Below are 15,301 nucleotides of genomic sequence, written 5' to 3'. Positions count from 1 at the left end.
CGGGGCTGAGGTCCCAGATCTAAGCATTATCTCTCGAACCCCTCCACAATGGAGAGCTCCAACAGATGTGATCAAGTGTCCCCTGGAACAGGTGGCCAATTTCTACTAGTGTACAGAGTCACACCTCTCAGGCTAGCTGATAGATACCCTGGTGGTATCACCAGGTATATCTATCACCCCCATGGTCCGGGCCGAGGGCTACCATGGGGGAATGGAGTTCACCGTCCAGGCCTACAGCAAAGCGTATCCACATGTCTCATAGCTCTTCCTCCTTATCAGCAACTTCCACAGTGAACAGATGCCTGTTTGGTCAACCGCAGGTTTCCCTATGAGTTTACACCTCGCATCTTGGAATGTGAACAACCTCCACTACAGCGGGGTACGTGGTTCTAGGAACTTGATTGTTCGGCAGGAGCTGCAACCTGCCCTCGCCGAACGGATTGACATCCTACTTCTGCGCAGGAGCACAAGCTCATTCCCGCCCAAGCCCAACGGATTGGGAAGGTACTTCCAAGCACTTCACACACGTACTCGGAGCACACCATCAGTGCCCACGGCAGGAGTGGAGGGGTATGCACCTCTATTGGTCCGAGCCTCACCGCCTGTGTACGGGATCATAGGACGATTGTGGCAGGGAGAGTTCTATGGATCAGATTGGACATGGGGAACTCGTGCCTTCGGGTCCTCAATGTCTATGCCCCTACTGAGGTTAGGGCACACAACAGATTTTGGGTAGAGATCGCACCAGGACTCCCAGAGGTGGACTCATGGATCATTGGAGAAGACTTCAACAACTTGGAGGTCTTAGAGGACCAGCAAGGCAAAGGAAGAAACTACCAAGGCATGGCTAGGGAGGAGCCGGAGGCATGGGAGGCCTTCCTTCTAGCAATAGGAGCACACGATGCTTGGAGAGACCCTACCTTCCACAAGAGGGAGAGGTCATTGGATTTCTCTTGGGGATATAGGCGGCCAGGCAGAGTTTTGCTAGAGAGGCTAGACAGGTTTTATGTGGGAGAGTGGGGATGCTCTCGTGGAGGCTAGGTAGGGCAGTTGAAAGGCACCACTTTCTCTAATCATTGCCCAGTTCTCCTCACACTTGTTCCCCTAGCCTCTGCCCTAGACACACGATCCTGTCAAATTCCTGACTCAATCTACAAGAGGGAGGAGGTGAAGAGACATATTGAGTAGATTGGACTAGGGAGTGGGGCAGGAAAGACCGGATCACAGAGGAGGTTGCAGAGGCCCTAGCCGAGTCGAGCAGTACCTGCAAGGAGGCAGCCCTACAAGCCAGGCAACAGAGCTAGGAGGAGGAGAGAGCACTTCGACAGGACCTAGTAGCCACATAGAGACTCCTACAAGAGGCACCAAGCAATCCCATCCTCCACGCACAAGAGGTGCGCGCACGAGCGGCCCTAGCTGGCCTAGAGGATACGCGCTCGGAGTTATCTTTCCGCATCTCAACAGAACAGGGACACGATGTGCAAGGAGTTCTTCCAAGTGCATCAGCTTCGCACCTCTGGAGAGGAGATTCGTAGCCTCTCGAACTAGTATGAAAGGATTCACTCTAGCCCAGATGAGGTGATGGAGATTTCCACTGACTACTACTACAGATGCCTTTTTCAACAGGAGATAGCCTCAGCCAGAGGACAGCAATGCAGGCAGCAGGTCTGGGATCACACTCGTCCCTTGTCACAAAGGAGATGGGACGCTCCCTTCTAGGTGAAGGACCCCCTACTGCTAGCCTTCCAGGAGATCTTTAGCTCAAGCTCTATGCCAAGGAGTCTATCAACAGGTCTTATCAGTCTCCTCCCCAAAGGGGGAAACTGGTTGGAACTTTCCCAGTGAAGATTGGTCACCCTATTGTCAATGGCCCATAAGGCACTAGCCAAGATGATTGGTAAGCGCCTCCACCCTGTGCTTCCAAACATCATTCATGACACACAAACAGGCTTGTCCAGGATAGGAGCATCCTTGACAACGTCTTCACCTTCTTTGAGGCGGTAGAGTGGGCCCAACACAATGGTCAAGGACTGGCGGTACTACTCCTGGATTTTTGAGAAAGCCTATGACAAGGTTGACTAGGACTTCTTAAAGAAAACCATCGTGAGGTCGGGCTTCCTCCAAGCATGGATCCGCGGGGTCTAGGCACTTTACAAATCAGCTACTAGCAGAGTTCTCATAGGTGGCAGGTGAGGGGAGGAGTTTCGGCTGGAGAGATCAATATAACAGGGCTACCCTCTAGCCTCGTATTTGTTCCTACTCTTTGCAAAGGTGATGTCTTACTTCCTCAGGTCACGTGTGAGCAGGTTACATGGCCTCCGAATTCCGGTGAGAGAGGAGACAAAGCTACTAGACTCAGAGTATGCATATGATACAGCACTATACATAGAGGACGATGAGCTGATGTCGGAGAGAGTGAGACTAGCTCTTGAGGTGTTTTACATTGCATTGGGAGCAACAATCAACTAGTGAAAGTCGGTTGGCTTCCTTACGGGAAGGAAACCCTCCTAGGAAGACCCTTCAAAAGGGCGACCAAAGTGTGAGGCCGACTATGTAGCATAGAGGATACACCTGACACTATCAGATGTGAGGATAGTCACAACCTTCAACAAGAGTGACCTCATCGAACCTCGAGGGAAAGACAAGGAAGGTGCTAACATAATAGTCAAGCCTACTAATGAGAGCAAGGACTTGTGGGAAGAGTTGATACAAGCACAAGTCAAACAACGAGAACTAATGAGTGAGGCTATGCCTGAAACAAGAAGGTAAAGAGACAATGCTAAGGACAAGATTTGGACTCACAAATATCGTAGAAGACCCCAAAAGAAGCCCAAGCCTTATAGACGAAGGCATCGATGGAGGGTTAATACAACGCCGAGATGGATATCCAAAGCATTGCTACGTGCTCAAGGGTATTATGCAGGTAACCGATGGATTTGGGTACCAAAACCCCCTGCTAAACCACACGGAGTGGGCATCCACTTGGAATTCAGGTGGGTGTGCAGAGGGCAGATTGTCTGTTACTTAAGATTCCAGGTGGGACTCCACATCACTCCTACCCAACAGTTTCTTCCAATCCTTGACTCGATTCGGAAGAAGCTGATTTAGTGGAGTATTGCTCGCCTTTCCCTACTGGGCCGAGCCCTGGTGGTTAACCAAGTCCTTCTAGCAACAACCTAGTACATTGCCTCATGTTGGTGCTTCTTCGTATCCTGTGTAGTGCAGCTTCGCCGCCTTGTGCAGAATTTTCTCTGGGCCGGGTCCAACGGTTCCAGGGACTCTCGGGCCAAGGTGGCGTGGGCGACCATCATACAGCATCACTCAGAGGGAGGGCTTGGGTTCATAGACCAAGGTGGCGTAGGCGACTGCCCGCGCTGGCAACCAGCGGCCTGGATGAGCTAGAAAAGCTAGCAGTAGGCTAGTCAAGCTGACAAACAGATGTCTAGAACTCGCAGTGGACCTGGAGGAGGCACTACACGGGCGGCACAGGTGGAGTAAGGGGCGGTGAATGCTAGACGAGGAAGCGGCGACTACTGGGTGGCGGCGACTTTTGGGCGGCAGCGAGTATAGGACTATGTAGTAGCTACTAATGGAGCAGACTGCAAGCGGCGCAACCTACTGGGTAGGGTGGCTAGGCAGTGGAGCTACAGTCGGCGGAGCTATGGCTGCTCCTAGAGCTGGCATGGAAGCTACTGCATGATCGAACCTTGAGCGGGGCTGACAAAGAGCTTAGCGAACCTTTAGCTCTAATACCAAATGTTGAAGATGGAGATGGTAGTTATCAATTCAACATAGAGTGTAGACAGTAGAGGGAGTGAGAGTGTAGGCACAACTCGACACATGATTCATTCACTAGTGTGTAAGTGAAAGTAAAAAGTACAACCCTTAGACGTTAGGGTTCTATAAGTGCCTTAAGGTGAGTTCACACCCAAAAGTGTGTAAAGTGCGGTAAGTGACCAAATTGTGTAACATAAATACACAAATACAGAATAATGTGATACAGGGGAAAAAACCTCTCTTATGGAGAGTAAAACATGCCCCAATGTCCTATTGCAAATCACCGACACTCCTCTATGAGTGTAGGTGTGAGTCAAACCCAATCAACATAACCTACATGGAGAGGAACATGGCACTTGACAGGAGGGGAGCACGGGCCATAAACTGCAATGTCTTCCTCCCAAGGTGTGAGCAATAATGGAGAGGTTGGAGAGGAGAAGAATGTGGGAGAGAATGACTAAGAGTGTCAAGATGAAGGAATGTGAAGGTGTCGAATGGGGGAGTCAATTCCATACTTTTAGGCACAAACTATCTCGAGTAGCACCCCAATAATAAGTGGGCACCCAACCCTTTTGGGGCTATCAATGTGAAACCAAAAGGAATGAAGGGGAAGAAATGTACTAGGTTTCTCAACACCCCCTCTAAAGCCCAAAAAGGAGAAAAAAAGAGGAGTGAGAGAGACAACAAGATCCACCCTCGAATCCCAATGTTCCACTTGTAAGGTAAGATGAAGCAAAAACAATAGACATGATGAGCTGATAGAACCCAAAACTCAACCTTGGGGGAGAAACCACAGACTTTGTTACTCCATGGTAGAAGGTATACGAAGGCCTAGACAACAAGCCATGGCTAAAAAATCCAAAGTCCCAAACTAGGAAGGAACCTATAGATCCTAAGTATCAATAAGAATAAGTGGGTGAGATGGCATAGACATGTCAACCACACCAAGAAGGTAAAGGGTTGTTGATAGGGTGTGTGAAGAATTGTAGGATGAGTAGGGACCCCTCTGAAGCTGAAGGAATGGGATTCCCCTCTAAAGAAGAAAGGTAAGCCCCTTTTGAATCCCCCTCTAAGAGAGAAGGAATCAAGACACTCATGGATCATGGCCTCTAAAACATTTGAAGATCAAGGAAATGCCATCAGTGATGCTGAAGAAGGTATCTAGGGCCCCAATGGAATAGAAGAGAGATTAAACCCAGAAGTTGCCTCTCCAACCCAAGTAGAAGAGAAAGCGGAGGGAGGGGGTATCACATAGAATCTCCTCAATTCCCACCTCAAAGTCAGTGTCGATGGAGCAAGACAAGGGAGGTGCGGAAATAGATAGATTCTGGGGAGCAATGGCTCAACAAAAACCTCTATCTTCTCTCAATGCAGTGGATTGCAGAGCTAAAGGAGTCAAACACCCACTGTCTCTCGAAGGAGTGCACTAACGAGATGACAATATCCTACAACCATTGTCTCTCAGTGGAGTAGCCTATAGAATTGGTGGCTAGGAAAGCCACTATACCCAAAAATGGGTGGGGAAAACCTCCGTAGTGCATTGCAACAGTCTCTAGGAGGGCTTATTACTGCACGGGATCTTTAAGCCTCTATTTGCTTGAGAGGACTTCAAGCGCATTGAACACGTCTTATTGCCTAGAGCATAAACATCTGATAGCCAATGCAGAATGATCTTTGTGGCCCAAAATGGGGAGTTGGCACAAGTACCAAGGGGAAGATGCAATGCTCTAGTGAGGTGGGAAGCAAAGGTCAATGGCAACAATCTTCAATGGTATGACCATTTTTTCCGCAAGAGGTGCACCCACTGGTCAATCCTTCTATTTGTGTAGAGGCCATAGTACTGTTGTGGCAAGCCTGTACAAGAAGGGTGAAGAGAAATATATGTCCTAATGATTCAACAAAAATAGGGGGAAAGGTGGAGGTGATGTCGAACGTGCAACTTGTCTTTGACTCCGATGAAGAGCATCTTTACTTCTGTGAGCACCTCAGCTCTAACACCATATCAAGAAAAGTGACGAGACAATATGTGCTCATACCATATCAAAGAGACAACAGGGTTTGCAAGGAGAAACACAGAGTGTGTATGGCAAACATGGAGAGAAGAAAAACTCAGAAACTCAGAAGAAGAAGAAGAGTGAAGAAGATGACAAATAATGAATGACTGAATCATGCTGAATGAATCAAGTTGATAATATGGAGCCAAAACAAGAAGATAGCTGCATTGTCCTAGGTGATGAGATAGTAGTATCTCAAGGAAACTTGCATTGTAGAGGGAACAAAACACAATCCTAAGGATAGTAGGGTATCGAAGGTAATGCCAAATGATGCACAGACAACCAACAATAGAGAGAGCAAAATGCAACCCTCAGGAGCCTTTGAAGGCGAGAAAGAAGATCATTGCCTAAAAGGCGTACTCTATAAGAGGAAGATTAGCAAGATGGCTCACTAGAAGGTCAAACACAGTCCTAGAAAGACCAGAAACTGGCGCAAATTCTAGGTACTTGCTAGATCCATTGCCAAATCCACGAAGGATGTAACGCCAAAGACAACCTCTAGGGATGACGCCAGATGATGGATGCTGTCAACCAGGTGTATAGGATGACGCCAGACTGCAAGATGCACCCTAGAAAGGCTGTCACCAAGTGTAGAATGCTGATGCAGTAGAGGGGATGAGTCGCCAAGCAGCCCATGGATGGTGGGCAACTAGACGAAGGAAACTACAGCCAAGACACAACATGCATGGAGAGGAATAGGGCATCTGATAGCCAGGGAGCATGGGCCACAAACTGCAATGTCCTCATCGCAGGGTGTGAGAAGCAATCGAGAGGCTAGAGAGGAGAAGAATGTGGGAGAGAATGACTGAGAGTGTCAAGATGAATGAATTTGAGAGAGGTCAAATGCAGGGAGTTAGTGCCGTATTTATAGAGACAATTTCTCTTGAGTGGCATCGCGATAAGTGGGTGCCCATCCCTTTTTGGGGCTGTTAGTGTGAAACAAAAAGGAATGAAGGGGAGAAAATGTAATTTAATGACTCAGTTTGTCAACAAAAAATTGCCAACATCTTCACAAAGATCTTGAACATACCGCCCATTAATGAAATTGGCCCCCACTGCGTAAGTGTAAAAGGGGAGGGAACTTTAGGAATAAACTTAATGGCCCCTTCTTTCCACGATAAAGACATGCTGCCTGAAGCCCAAATCTGCTAGCACATGGCTGTGTGAGGTTTTCCCAATAGAGAGGTGTAGGTTTCCAAGAATTCATTGGTAATACCATCCCAACCATGGCTTTATCATGCAGCAAATGCAATAAGGTATCCATAACTTCACCTTCACAGATATCAACATCCAAGAACTCTTGTATGTCCTTGGGACCTGATCTCTGACCAAGCTACAAAAGGTTGCACGAGCCTGAGCAACCTGAGAAGAACATGCCTGCCATGAATCTAAAAGGTTCACAAAGTAGTCCCAATATATACCAGCAAATAGATCGAGGATCTATGACCATGTGACCATCCGCATTTTCCAATCTCACCACATTCTCCAATGTAGGGAATGCATGTAAAGCTCAAAAAATTTTATCGATCTAACAAGAACTCTCTAGAAGACCATCATTCAAATCCTAGAGCATAGATTGACAGTAAAAAGCCTTGAATAAGTTCACCTAGCTTTGCAGATAATGAGACCAGAAAAGCATCCAGTGAAAAATCAAGCAATGGAAGACAAACCAAGGCTAGCATATTCTTTGCAACATGCAAACGATGCCTAGTAAGCAAAGCATGGTAAATCCCATATTTCCTTGACAACTTCTGCACATAAAGAGTCTTTCGTCAAAACGAGTCCAAGCTTGGCAATGGAAATTTTTATAGAAACCTTTCAAGTAGTTAGTTCATAGGGGAGCCTACAAGATCCTCTATCAAGTAGAGCGCACCCCACCCCACCACCAACCCCCCCCCCCGCCCCGTCAGGTGTGTCATCTGAGCTGCTTTCTACTGGCAACCAGTTAGCAAGGGATGTCACTACTCTACGAGGCAGAGATGCATGACACAATCTCCATCATTAAAGCTTGTTTGTGTGCAGTTGCAGATCTGGAGGCTCGGCCCAATCCACAGGTAATGCAGCTTACTGCATTGTGATCAAAGGTGTGGGGTAGCCTCATGGGGTGGAACATTTGGAGGGTCTGGTGCTAGCCAATCTTTAGTGGCAGGAGCTTTTTCACACTGTATCACACTAGTAGTCATCCATCATTGACTGCCACAAAGGCTGCCAAGGATAGCTTCATGGGGATTTTCTGCATCAATGAGATCTTTGGCATCAGTTCCTTCACACTCGTGTTGCCATAGCCTGTCTTTCACATTGCTGGACAGAAAACCACAGTGGTCCTACACTCCACCATAGCATCTTTTTCCCATCCCCTCCAGACCGTCCCAAGAGACCTTGTATGTATGGGATTTTATTTGCATTCAGCTCCAGCTAGAGTCTTTAGGACTTGTACAGTGTTGTGCTTGCTTCTGAGTATTATATTTAGCCATACCTTTATATGAAACAAAAACAATTGGCTGTATGACAACAGGAGAAAAATAGCATGCAAGAAGTCTATAGGAGGAGTCAAATGAGCTAAAGCAAGCACCTTTACAGTTTTTGTTATCCAAATCTATTTCAATTCACACGGATCAAATCTCAACATTGAACTTTCAAACGATGCGAACATGAGAAAACAGACATGATGAGCTTGTAGTAGTACCTGACAAGGGCCATAACTTTTACAGGTTGTAAGGATTACACATATAGAAATTCTGGAAGGTGTACTCATAAAGTTGAATATAACAATTGGATATAACATACCAAAATAAGTAAGAGGGGTATTATAGCAGAATTGAAAGATAATGTCAGAGTTGTGAATGCCATGAAGTGACAGAGTAGGCCTCCTGTCACTAATGTGGTAAGACCAGTTGCAGCAAGCAGAACCTCCCGATACTTAATCTCAGTGTTTGTTGCAAACTCAAAAATAAATGCATAATTAATCCTCTTCTCCCGCCATACATACAAATTCCAACCATACATGTACAAGTGCAGTAGTACCAGGGCCAACACACTGCAGAAAACCATTTTCAGACAGCAACCAAGCTGTTGTCATACACTCTATAGACTCCTTCAATAAATCTTTTCTTTTCTATGAAAGATGAACACAATAGTTCTAGTACAATGAGCATAATGGTTCTGGTATTGTTAGGTACAAAACCTGAATATTGGAAATATGGAATCCATGTACAATCCCCTTCCAATGTTCTTTCCGCCATGTATTCTATCAAACCCATTTAGGTGAACCAAAACAATGAAAGCCACTAGAAAAGCAATTGAACATCCTGTAAATAACCCTAGAGAAACAGGCAAACAAGCAGAAGTAAGCTTCTGTTTCTGACTGATAAAATATAAACTTTCAAAATCTGGCACTTCCACCCCAGCATAATTGGCAGAATGGGGCACTTGCATAATGAGAGAAACCAAGACAAGAATCAAGAGAGTGCTACTCTAAAACTCCCAAAACATGAAAGAAAAAAAATTAAAAAGGATAGAAGCATGAGTGGAAACACTCTTGAAGACTTGTTACAGAAAGCCTATAATCTAAAAGTTACCACATCTGATGTTTCCTCAAAATCCAGGCTGAGCTTCCTTCATCCTCTGTCACCAACAGAGAGTTTTTTTAACCTTATCATTTTTCATCTATATAAAATGAACGCCAATGGCTGGGCTACATAGACCTCTCCTTTCAAGTAGCCATTTAGAAAAGCACTTTTGATGTCCAGCTAATAGATTGGCCAGCCATAATGGGCAGCCAAACTTGAGAAGTCAGGAGGACATAGGAGGACCATTTCATGTGAAGGCCTCTCCCTAATCAATACCTTCTACTTAATGGAAACATTGCCATTACTAGCTAGACCTATTTCTCTAAGTTACCATCTGCTTTAGCAGAAACGTACATGTGCTGACATTCCACCAAGGTCGCATGTCTTATACCAGTCAATGCTTTCAAGCTCCTACTCCATGGTGTGACACTGGTCGGAATGCTTGGGTAGCTTGCTATCACATTTTCGGCTCACTATGAACTATGTTAACCGGCCTTGGACTTGAAAGAGTGGTCCACAAAGACAAAATGCTCAAATCTCTGCATGAACGAGGTCTTCCTATGAATGGCTACTGTTGAGCTTCAACTGAAAAGGCACACTCGGGTGTTGATTGCTTCTATATACATAAGCATGCTTGAAGCTCAGCTCCAAAGAGAATCGAGCTGGCCATGTTCAAAACAATGCAATTCTTGTGTCCAACCACTCCCATCTTGGTGATGGACAGTTGGTCAAGGTGAGTTAGCATTGAGTGCCATGATCTTGAAGAGCTCATAAATTTGTGGGAGGTGAACTTGCCACTGTTATTGTAAAGCACCCTGTGCAACATAGGATTATTAACAGCTATAATATCTCTTATTTCCATGACTTAAAAATTCAAGAAAGTAGAGATAATGAACACTTGAAGCTGAATGTGTCAATTATTCATAAAATTACAGCCATGGAAACATGGAGACCCCCCTCCCCCTTTTTTCCCAGAAAAACATATTTTTGCTCAACCCAAGCCTGTTAGGATTGAGCTCAAATATTACAATCAACCTAACTGTGAGGAGAAGTATTTTCACTTACATATATGTAACAAGGATAATGGGAACAAAAGGTGAAAAATGAAACATTAATCAAATTTACCTTCTTGAAAAAAAAGGATACTAACAGCCTGCAAAGATAATACTACACCTACTTTGGCATTGTCTAGCCAATAGGACTATTTGGATAGACTATTCAGCCAGTTCAAGGCTAATTTCCTTCCCACAGGTTGGAACGGTTTTGGTTGTACATCAATGGATGAATGAACAATGGTTTCACAAGGGGGAAAAAGGTGTGTCTCACAACATTTGAGCACACTTAGAGTACATTAAACAGAGTGGAGTTAATAGTTCTGCATATTGGCCTATGTAACAAAGGGCCTTGTATCTTGTACAATCATGAACACACTTATGGTACATTAAACAGAGTGAAGTGAATAGTTCTGCATATTGGCCTATGTAACAAAAGGCCTTGTATCTTGCAGAGTCTTACTCTTTTCTTCATTGATAAAGAAGTACTTGCCTGGGTCTTTCTTTCTTCTTCTTTTTTTTTTTGTGATTGCCTGGGTCTTTCTCAGTCCTTTGCTTGCTCATACTCTTCTAACGTTATAATTCTATGCCATCCCTCACATAAGTAGGAAAGTTACTATCAACATTGTTAATACAAAATTTGAGATCAGAGAACACAAAATGACCAAATTATTTCTTGCTCATACAGATGAACTTTTGATCGCCAGATGCAAAACTCTACAGTTCTGAATTGTCAAGGGAGTTGGAACCAATGAAAGTTCACACACATGAAGCATCATTAATCCAATTCAGCAAAAAAAGCACTGCTCTAGGAGAACAAATCAGCTCGTGCAGTACACTGGATCAGCCTAATAAGCATAACAAAATGTTCCACTTCATGTTTTTGCTACTAGACCATCTGTCTACGATTTTCGAACCAAGATAATGGAACTAGGAATATGTTAGCCTTTGATCTGAAGAACTTCAATAAAGAGCATTTACTTCCACTGGTACCTAGGAAAAAAGTAACAGTGTGAGATGACTTTTGCTGTATTGGCCTTAGAAATGTCATGGCCTTCCTGTGGTCTCCACTTGTGAAATGCTCTGTGAACTTTCTCTCCATTTCATCCATCAGCTTTACTACCTGTAGGATAAGTAGGGTAAGGCATGCAAAAAAAAACCACTGTTGTGCATGGTCAAATAGGTTACCAAGATTATGGTAGTTACATTGCCAGACTTTTCTATCATGTCATGTTGCAAGTATAGCTTAAATAGACACTAGCTGTCATTGGTAGAGTAGTTTTTTAGAACTCTTACTTTATCAGATGAATGGAAGTATGCTCTTTCCACAACTTTCATGTACGTAGCAGATGCATCCCTTCCAGTGATCTGCAACATTTCATAAGAACACAAATTACAAACACGTGGCAACCCATTTAACAAGAAAGCTGTTTGAGATGATGGCAATCAAATTTTATTTAAACTTGACCACTGAGTAGAACAGTTTTCTTAGAGGCAATAAGAAATATTTTTGCATCACACACCTTGAACTTATTGCATTGAAACAATACAGAAAGTAGATGCAATACAACATCTGTGCACGAGAACACTTTAGGTGAAACAACCTCTAAAACCATAAATCAGAGGGGAACTGACTAGCTGTATATTAGGGAGAAGCTGCACGTTCAAAAAGAAGAAACAAAGGGCAAAACAAATTTCTAGCCAAGAACATTCATACTCTTATGGAACAAGACTAGGACCTATTTGACAGCCACACCTTGAAGAAGGTATTGAGAGATCCGTCTAGGCCCACCATACTTTGCATAAACCTTATCTGGCCGCATGCAAAATGTCTAGGCCACAAGACTACTAAATTCAGATTCGGATGAATTAGAAGAAACACAATTCCAGAGTCATAGCTCACTTTAACAGTTAAACATGCTTGTGTGACACATGGGAAGGTCAATGGGTACAGCCTGACCAGTGGTCAGGGGGCGGCAGGTGAGTGCATAGGCCTGCAAAGTATCATGTGCTAGCCAACTTCCCAAGCAGACTAAAAACCAATTAACTATTGGTCATACCACTTTATAAAAGGTTACTCATTTTTCCATCACCAACATTGGCTTCATTAACTATTTTCGCTTACCTGCCTTAATAAGCATTCACATCCACAACTGTCAGATGGTGATAAGATCAAGGTTCATGGCTCAATGCTTTCAAGATTTGGTTGGAGATTGTTAGAGCTGATAAAAGTGGTCATTCTCCCTTCTATATGTACTAGTGTTACTGCTCTAATATATATGTAGGAGGATCATTTCTTCCGTTTGATTCTTGTCTCCCATGAGTTGTATGTCTACAATACCTGTGATATACAATTGGTATCAGAGCCAATCATGAGAATTAGCGAAAGGCTGAAGAATGAGAGGCAAAAAATGGAGCTCAATACAGAATCGCAAAGACCCATATCATAGACTAAAGGCTGCACCAAGCGCATGTTTCTTTTTCCAAGAAAAGAAAATTATATTAGTAACACCTCAGAGAAAACCCGAGGTGACTACATAGTTCAAGGAGCTCTGTGAAGATTAACTAAGTACATCAGAAATACAATGGCTGTGTGAACAACCAATCTGGTGTGCTAAAATGGCAGAGCATCTGAGGGGTTGTATGAAGGTGCCTGAATCCCAAATTTTAAGAAGAGCCTCTCTTTTCTTCCTCATCCTCTCATAGATTCCCTACATCCTCTCCCACCTCCTAGCCATGCTCACTGAAAACCTTATCATGCATTGTACAGATGGGATCCAGTATTCATTCCCTAGCTTAACTGTAGCGTTAAAGCTTCAATAAGGAGTCAAACTTTGATGGATTCCAAGTTTTCCACTTCTTCCAAAGAAGAAAATTATCTTCAGCATGGAAACCATATACAAAAAGTTCATGATGCAGGTGGAGGAAACATGCATGGAGGTGACGGCCTTCACCAAGAAGTCACTCTCAACAAAGCCAAACGACGAGTTCTCAAGTAACCTCCTCCCAATTTTGGAGGAAGTTAGCTGATATGGATGGCATTTGGATCAGTGAATTGGGAGGGTTGAAGCACATAGTGGTTCGAAACTTGGCAAAAAATGGCCTTTTTCAAATGATGGTGCTTTGAGTACTGCATCATGACTCACCCTTGACCCACTGCTCTGGAAAGCCCATCCTCAACATTGTGCCCTCCAGGAACTCCCAATCCACGCGATCATATGCCTTCTCAAAGTCGAGAAGAAGCACAATAAGGTCTTGCTCCTGGATCTAGCCAAAGCTGTGGTTTCCCAGAAGGTGAAGATGTTGTCCAAGATGCTGCGCTCTCGGACGAATCCTGTCTGAGTGGGGTGCATAACATCTGACATCAATGGTGCCAGCTTGAGACTAATCACCTTTGCGAGGATCTTATAGGAAGTTCCAAGCAAGGTGATCGGTCTCCACTGTGTGATCTCCAATCTATCTCCACTTCCTTTCGGGATAAGATGAATCAGCCCCTCTGAGAGTCTCTTTGGCATAGTCCCTAATACCATAATCTCCTAAAAGGCTGAGTGAAGGCCTTTTTTGATAAGATCCCAGTAGCTCACAAAGAAGGATTTATCTAGTCCATCTTCCCCTGGACACTTGCCTAAGAGTAGTGCCGGAAGTGTCTCCTCCAACTCCTCTATAAAATGGGCCATCAGATTTCTGCTCATCCTGTTTGTAACTGCCCTCTGCATGCTCTGCCAAACTGCTTCTCTATCTCTCTCATATCCAGGGGGTCTAGTGGTGGATCCTAGAAGGGATGTATAGTATTGTGTGGCCACCTGTCTCACCTCTAGAGGGCCCTGTGCAATGAATCTATCAGCTCTCCTGAGTCTCCGAACCATAGTTACCTGGAACGGGGAACGGGAATGGGAGCGGGACCCCCTGGAACGGGGGGAACGTCCAAGGTGGGGGAACGGGAACGGGGGGAACGGCACATATCTTAAGTGCCCCAAATATGCCCTGCATGATCAAGTTTCCCCAAAGAATGTCCCTCTAATTGCCCCAATACCCCTCAATGCTCCAAATTGACCCAAATGTCCCAAAATTGACTCGATTACCCCCACAGCTCCAAATTGCTCATGAATTACCCCAATTATTCTAGTTTCCCTTGAAATTAGACAATATAAATGGACGATTACCTTGGAATTGAAAATAGGCTGAAATTTGATTGTGATTTGCAAGAGTTCATAATGCATCAAATTTGAGCTTTCCATGGACTCCTAATTGGCTTGTGGGTTGTCTTGACACTTTGAATATTCAAAAGAGAGAGAGAGAGAGACAAATCCTTGCCATGAAATTGTAACTTGTAGTACTTAGCACCTCTTCGCATGATGGCTTGGATTGTCGTCATGTATCTTGTAATCAAGTAATCTTGTATTTTTTTCGTAATTAATACAATTACCTTTTACGAAAAAAAAAAAAGAGAGAGAGACGACGACCTAGAGAGAGAAAGAAAGAAACGTCTGACGAACGCGATGGCGAGAGAGCACGTGACGGTGGATTCCGCCCTGCCGCCGGCCGTCTGACCTGCGTGTCCTACGTGTGGTCGTCGCCCGTTGGCCCTGTTGCCGTCAGATCTGGGCCGTCGCTTGTCCGCCCGTTCGCCCTGCATCGCCTGTTCACCCTAACCCTGCCGTCGCCTGTTAAACCCCAACCCTGCCGTCACCTGTCCGCGCGAGCTACGCCCTGCCTGAGTTCTCCCCTCAGGCGTCTGCCGGGTCCGTTTTGCCCCATCGCCACAGTGTTACGCGCTGGTCGTCCTATGACTACCCCGTCGACCCCTACTGCTCGCTGGCTGCGACCTTCCTTCGGGGGTCGCCCTGGT

At 44.9% G+C, this 15,301-nt stretch overlaps 1 protein-coding gene across 5 annotated transcripts in view; it reads right to left on the bottom strand.

The window, feature by feature from the left end:
- Nucleotides 1-15,301, bottom strand: part of LOC148036327 (phosphate transporter PHO1-3-like) — a 257,590-nt gene that overhangs the window by 72,842 nt on the left and 169,447 nt on the right. For all 5 annotated transcript variants that reach the window (XM_087678328.1, XM_087678327.1, XM_087678325.1 and 2 more), the window contains 4 exons: nucleotides 11,749-11,820; nucleotides 11,446-11,575; nucleotides 9,016-9,151; nucleotides 8,619-8,868 (listed from right to left, as the gene is read on the bottom strand). In XM_087678328.1, the coding sequence (XP_087534454.1) occupies nucleotides 8,619-8,868; nucleotides 9,016-9,151; nucleotides 11,446-11,575; nucleotides 11,749-11,820 (588 nt within the window). The remainder of the gene's footprint in view (nucleotides 1-8,618; nucleotides 8,869-9,015; nucleotides 9,152-11,445; nucleotides 11,576-11,748; nucleotides 11,821-15,301) is intronic.

Source organism: Lygodium microphyllum, chromosome 5 (genome assembly GCF_053477565.2).
Source record: "Lygodium microphyllum isolate KBCC chromosome 5, Lygodium_microphyllum_v1.1.10, whole genome shotgun sequence".
NCBI lineage: Eukaryota > Viridiplantae > Streptophyta > Polypodiopsida > Schizaeales > Lygodiaceae > Lygodium > Lygodium microphyllum.
The sequence above is the reverse complement of the archived record's forward strand: the minus strand, read 5'-3'. Positions and strand labels throughout refer to the sequence as shown.